At 36.2% G+C, this 5,536-nt stretch overlaps 2 protein-coding genes and 1 long non-coding RNA gene across 4 annotated transcripts; 2 read left to right on the top strand and 1 right to left on the bottom strand.

Moving 5' to 3' along the window:
- The first annotated feature begins 307 nt into the window (after positions 1–307).
- LOC135122748 (vacuolar protein sorting-associated protein VTA1 homolog) lies at positions 308–1,766 on the top strand. Of its 2 annotated transcripts, XM_064047148.1 has the most exons (4): positions 308–412; positions 466–675; positions 724–952; positions 1,003–1,766. In XM_064047148.1, exons 2-4 carry the CDS (start codon positions 576–578, stop codon positions 1,556–1,558), a joined length of 885 nt encoding a protein of 294 aa, XP_063903218.1. In that variant the 5' UTR covers positions 308–412; positions 466–575; the 3' UTR covers positions 1,559–1,766. The 2 variants fall into 2 exon arrangements, with proteins under 2 accessions (XP_063903218.1, XP_063903217.1); XM_064047147.1 differs by lacking the exon at positions 308–412 and having other exon boundaries at positions 435–675.
- A 42-nt stretch (positions 1,767–1,808) lies between these two features.
- LOC135122747 (protein painting of fourth) lies at positions 1,809–3,798 on the bottom strand. The gene is made up of 5 exons (XM_064047146.1): positions 3,644–3,798; positions 3,393–3,577; positions 2,118–3,340; positions 2,018–2,064; positions 1,809–1,963 (listed from the first exon to the last, which is right to left on the bottom strand). The coding sequence occupies exons 1-5, from the start codon at positions 3,701–3,703 to the stop codon at positions 1,889–1,891; spliced, it is 1,590 nt and encodes a 529-aa protein (XP_063903216.1). The 5' UTR covers positions 3,704–3,798; the 3' UTR covers positions 1,809–1,888.
- Positions 3,799–3,881: 83 nt separating this feature from the next.
- On the top strand, positions 3,882–5,267 carry LOC135122750 (uncharacterized). Its single transcript, XR_010279454.1, has 2 exons — positions 3,882–4,717; positions 4,788–5,267. It is a non-coding gene; the product is annotated as an uncharacterized LOC135122750 (long non-coding RNA).
- The last annotated feature ends 269 nt before the right edge of the window (positions 5,268–5,536 follow it).

Below are 5,536 nucleotides of genomic sequence, written 5' to 3' on the forward strand. Positions count from 1 at the left end.
GAAATAAACTCATGGAATCGCGTCATTGTTCACGCGAATGTTTATCGCAACACTGGATTGTTACTGCCTCCTTTGTGAGCTTTGTGAGGAGGGAAGTAAGCCTTAGGAACGCAAGTGTAGCCAAAGCAAATAATAGAGTAATAGACCTCCACCAGGCTTGGTACTGTGTATTATCATTCAGACCAGGGATTCAGACTACTTTATTTCTTTTTTTCGTTTCAATGTAAAATGTTCGTTTTGTTAAATACCGCTTTCGGCACCGGAGACACTTCCTGATTCAGATAATTACAAGTGTTAGTTCCAGACAGCAGGGATATTATTTGTTCATAACATTCCCGTCGAGTTTTATCACAGCAACTTTTGTTCAAGAATTGCAACAATTTCAATTTTTAAAACAAATAAAGCTTTGCAGGTTAGCTTTTTGACACTTTTGACAGACTGGCATCAATTGTCAAATAATTTTAGCTGTCAATACAAGAGTCAACAGTCAACGATAAAAATGCCAGTTCAAAACTGAAATTAAACGAGAAAGAAGAGCTAGTTGTAAGTTTTATAAATAATCTAACGTGCTTACGATGGGTTTTCCGCCTGTGCCTCCTATAATAAAGTCAATTGCCCACGTATTAAAAGTTGCGGATGAACATGACAACCGCAATATAGTCGTCAGTTATTGGGGTAAGCAACTCATGTCTTCTATTCCATGATTATAATTCAAATTTCCAGCACGTATGTACGCCTGTCAAACAGCTATGAAATTAATCCCAGGGAAAAAACCTCCCGAAGTTTCCGCTTTACTGATTGCCTTAATGGACTGGTTAGAAGAAACGAAAAAAGCGCACCATGACGTAGAAGGGATTAGTAGTGAAACGGTTGCCCAAGCAATGATCGAACAATACGCTATGCAACTTTTTACCTTTGCGGATGGACAAGACCGAGCTGAGAATTTCAACAAGTATACATGTTTGTCATTATTGTAATATTTAACAATGTAATCTCTTGCAGGAACATGATAAAAGCATTTTATACAGCAGGAATTTTAATGGACATTCTAGAACAGTTCGGCGAACAGACTGAAGACGTCATCGAGAAGAAAAAGTATGCCAAGTGGAAGGCAGCGTACATTCACAATTGTCTGAAATCCGGGGACACGCCAACTGCTGGCGGGCCAGATGAACACTTGAAGAACGTGATTGACATTACAAAGGAAGGTGATGAAGAACCTTCACAAAATGATCTTGTTATTTCGCCACGTTCATACCGAGATTTCCCTAATAGTCAAGGGTATAATTTACCGACTGGTCCAGCACCGGCTTCTTCGCCTGTCACACCAGTTGTTCCACCGGAGCCAAAACCGTTCACCCCGCAACCAGAACCTATGACACCGTCCATCTCAACTCCAAATCCTGCAGCTGGCCCTGGTAATCCAGGTCCCGAGGAGATACAAAAAGCGCAGAAATACTGTAAATACGCTACGTCAGCGCTTAACTATGATGATGTTAAAACTGCAATCGAAAATTTAAATAAGGCTTTGAATTTGTTGCAGTTGGGTAAGGAATAATTTTTGCTTTTTCCAGTTTGCTTATTCTATTTAGTTATTAGTTAGTGTATCACATTTAAAATAAAATGTTTGTTATAGTTTATATGACCCCCATGTTCTTATGCACCAATTTTAACTAAGTTTAACAGCCAGCTTAAATATTGTATAAACTAGATAAGCAGGCAACTGTGATTTGAGAAATTAAAGTTTATTTTTTGGCGAGTTTAAATTTAATTACTTTCATTAGCTGTTAACAGGAATAATACAGCACTAATACCACAATATGTTTATTAAAATTACAGTAGACAACCTATTCATTACATAAAAACATACATACATAATAAATAAAAATTAAGGGGCCCACTTACGCAAAGTTTCAATCTGACTGGAATGATGATCTAGCTGATTCAAAAGACTGCTGAAATTCTGAAAGAAGAGAGGGTTTTACACTAACATTTAAGGTGGTCTAGTAATTCTTACCACATCACTTAATCCACCACCACCTTCATCATCATCAGAAGAATCATCTGGAAATAAATCACAAGAATTTTATCAAAGTACAAGAAATTAAAATTTTTACCTTCATCATTGCGTTCACTTTTTACAGTTGTTGCTGTATTGCTTTGTGGTTCAGTTTTTATCGACATTTTTGAACCATTCGGTTGTGTCTGTGATGTGCTACCAAGGAAAGAGTTCATTCTTTCACTACTGACATCATTTTGTCCATATAGTAAATCGCCGACATCTCCAACTTCTCTTTTTTCTTTTTTAATAGGTCTGTGCTGCTCAAAAGCTACATTAATGGAACCTGGCATGAATGGTGATTCATAACGTTTAGATAGTGATTTATGTTCTACACTTATTTCATCATCTGAACTATTAACTTCTTGCTTCACTACACTCAAATCTACCTCTGAATGTGTATCACTAGCTCTGCTACTTTGAAGCTCAGGCAACTCAGTGGTTGTACTGTTACTGTGCTCAGATCGTTCATTATTTGTAGGTTCTGGCGTATTTGTATCCGATTTTTTGGCAGGACTTTGTGGTTTAGACTCTCCAGGCATACCAACAGTGCCGTGCAACCTTCTGAACCTAACAATTAAACTTTTTGAGTACATTTGCGTGCTGTGCGTTTTTTTAAAGGCCTCTACTGAATCACTGACGTTTTTAAATGAGACAAAAGCATAGCGTGTATATTTCATTTTCTTTGCATATCCAATGTCTATTCGACGTCCTTTAGGATAAGTTTTCACCATATCTTCTTTTGTAATTTCTTGAGCAAGATTGCCAACATACAAAGTGCAGGGGTCGATGTCTTCAGGGCCAATATTTTGATCTTCTTCGCGATCTTTTTTATACTCAGCTGTCAGGTACCCTTCACCAAACTTTATTTTATTCAAGGCAGTTATAACGGCGTCAGCATCAGCTGTTTCCTGGAGTGTTACAAAACAAAACCTGGGTGTTGATGGCTGCTGAAAATGCACGTTTTCTATACTCGGATGGAATTTAGAAACAATGTCTCTATTTAGTTCTTGGTCAGGAAACTTAATAATTAATGAATGATTTTTGTAACGCTTGTTATACTCTTTCTCCACTGATAACGCCAATTCGGCCTCTTCAAGGGTCCAGTCTTTCTTACTAGGTACATTTTGTGACAAGGGCTTTTTCTTCTTTTTCGATGACTTACTTTTAGGTTCTCCATTATCACCTGGTGAGTCCTGTGGTCGTGACCTTTTGTTGTAACTATTTCTCTGCCAAGAAGATTGCTGACTTCCCGCAAATGATTGATTCGAAATGTTAAACCTAGAAAAGTCGCAACTAAAACCACACTGTATCACTAAAATCACGATGTTACCGTCTCTGCTGGAAATGTCTGGTATTTGGATTATAGAAGTTCTGAGCTCTATTAGGTGCTCCATAAGCATTTGAATGATTGTTCGTGTGGTTTAATGGACTATTGTGGTGTTGTATCGTGTTTCGTACGTTATTATTATATTGCTGCTGCTCTAATGACCACTCGCTCCAAGTTTGATTTGGATCCTACAAAAAATAAACAATGTATTTTTGTGCATAATAATGAGGTCATGCAAAGGAAATTCAACTGACCACTGGAAAATTTTGGGTACTCGGGGAGTAATAATAACCACCATAGCTATTTCCACTCATGACCGTTGGAAACAAATATTTCTTTTTTAATTATTTATTTACTAATTTGACAGGTAGCTACATCACGTTATAACCTTGAACTGTGTTTAGATTTTAACGAACGTCAAATTTTTAGGGGATTTGAGGTGAGTTGGGTATCAAGTTTTCTGTATTGGTGTACCTGCAACGAGGGTAATTTAAACAGCGTGATAAACGAGTTGGCAACAGATTTAACTCTTAATTGTGAGAGAAGTTTCAAATCTTTGGCGCTGTGTCACTTGCAAGCGCTAAAGGAAGCTTGGTTATGACATTATTTTTAATAATAATAATAATCCTTTTAATAATAGGAAGTAAAGTAGAGCTACAGGTTACCAATTGACCAGTAAAGTGAGGTTAGAATTTAGAATGCGCGGCAGTTCATAATTCAAAAATTCTACTATGGGTTTCTTATGGGAGCTTGATTTTACAGACAAAATACGCCGCATAGGTAGAAATCTTAACTAGTTCATGCTACAAGCGATAAAGACTGTACAATTATCTTCCTGTTACTAAAGGTTTAACTACATAAAAAGCTTCTGTTAAAGATATATTGCAAATTAAAAATAACGCTATCCATCGAAGTAACGTACATCGTTTCTAACGTCTTGCGCATGAGTGAAACGGAAAATCCAGAAACACTTGGGAAAGAAAAAGAACGCGAATATTTTGCGGTACTAGTGACGTTTAGATCGTGAAAATCCCCAAAATATGACAGTTGATTTCGTATTTTCATCACAACAATCATAATCACAATTTTTGGATGATATATTAGTTCTGTGATATTGATTCACATTAGGTTGTATGTATCTGTGGACTGGTTTTTTTGTATTTGTTATTAATAATGACAGAAAGACATGTGTTAACAATAGGGGCAATTGCCATTTTTTTTTGTTCGAGAAAATTCTTTACAGTCAAATAATGTAGCGAAAGTCAATTGGTATACTGAATTAAATGTGCTTGAAGAGTTTATTCGAGCTAGAATGCGAGAAGATTATGGTAAGTTAATGTATATTGATAAATTCTGTGCCAAGTAAAATTATGACGTATTTTGTTTTATTATGCATAGATATTCCTTAAGAGAGACAACATGTGAAACCCCAAGAGGTGCATTTGTATATCACCATATGGCTACATCTGCCCTACACGGACGTTATAATGTATTGTGGACCAATAATTTGCGTGCTTGAGACGTACATCTGAAGAAAAGTGAATCAGCTGAGGTCCGAGCTGTTGTCTCTGAAAATTCTTTTAATCCCCAAGTCAGCCTAAAAACAGCTAATGTTGAGGTACAACTTCATGAAAGCTTAGGACAAACTGATAGGAGCGAAGCACTGCTTTTGCTATTGGGTCCTGAACTAGAAAGATCTGAAGAAAATCTACTTCACAGTGTCGAAGAACTATTAGTGTCCGAGGACTATTTTAATGGCCCATCAAGAAAACAGTTTGTGGGTCAGTTTTTCACCAAAAGTGAATCAGATTTTGCATTAGGAAGTGCAATTTCTTATTGTAAAATACTTTTTTGATTTGAAATAAATTGTTCTTTAAATTGTGATTTTTTTTTAAATGGGTGTTTCAGACCCAATTCGCACTAAAATGAAAGTGATTTTTACTTGTACATGAAAGGTTTAATCAGGAATGCTAAGTTTTTCCTTTTCTAGCAAAAATGTGTGAAAAGAAAAAAGCTTGGGATTGATGATGATTCTTAAATCAAAATTTGGCAATTGATTGAAAACATTTGTAAATATGAGATCTTTATGTATTATTTTAGATTCACAGCCGTATCTGTAGCATCTGAAAATCAAAGCCATTTATGTG

The sequence above is a fragment of the Zophobas morio genome, unplaced genomic scaffold, assembly GCF_036711695.1.
Source record: "Zophobas morio isolate AGI-343-1 ecotype UQ-CSIRO unplaced genomic scaffold, CSIRO_AGI_Zmor_V1 ptg000005l, whole genome shotgun sequence".
Classification (NCBI taxonomy): Eukaryota; Metazoa; Arthropoda; class Insecta; order Coleoptera; family Tenebrionidae; genus Zophobas; species Zophobas morio.

Coding starts and splice junctions, on each gene's coding strand:
- LOC135122748 (XM_064047148.1), top strand. CDS start 576: ATGGGTTTTCCGCCTGTGCCTCCTATAATAAAGTCAATTGCCCACGTA. Junction 676..723: donor TATAGTCGTCAGTTATTGGG/GTAAGCAACTCA, acceptor TCAAATTTCCAG/CACGTATGTACGCCTGTCAA. Junction 953..1,002: donor CGAGCTGAGAATTTCAACAA/GTATACATGTTT, acceptor AATCTCTTGCAG/GAACATGATAAAAGCATTTT.
- LOC135122747 (XM_064047146.1), bottom strand. CDS start 3,703: ATGAGTGGAAATAGCTATGGTGGTTATTATTACTCCCCGAGTACCCAA. Junction 3,578..3,643: donor GTACCCAAAATTTTCCAGTG/GTCAGTTGAATT, acceptor TATTTTTTGTAG/GATCCAAATCAAACTTGGAG. Junction 2,065..2,117: donor AAGTGAACGCAATGATGAAG/GTAAAAATTTTA, acceptor ATTTATTTCCAG/ATGATTCTTCTGATGATGAT.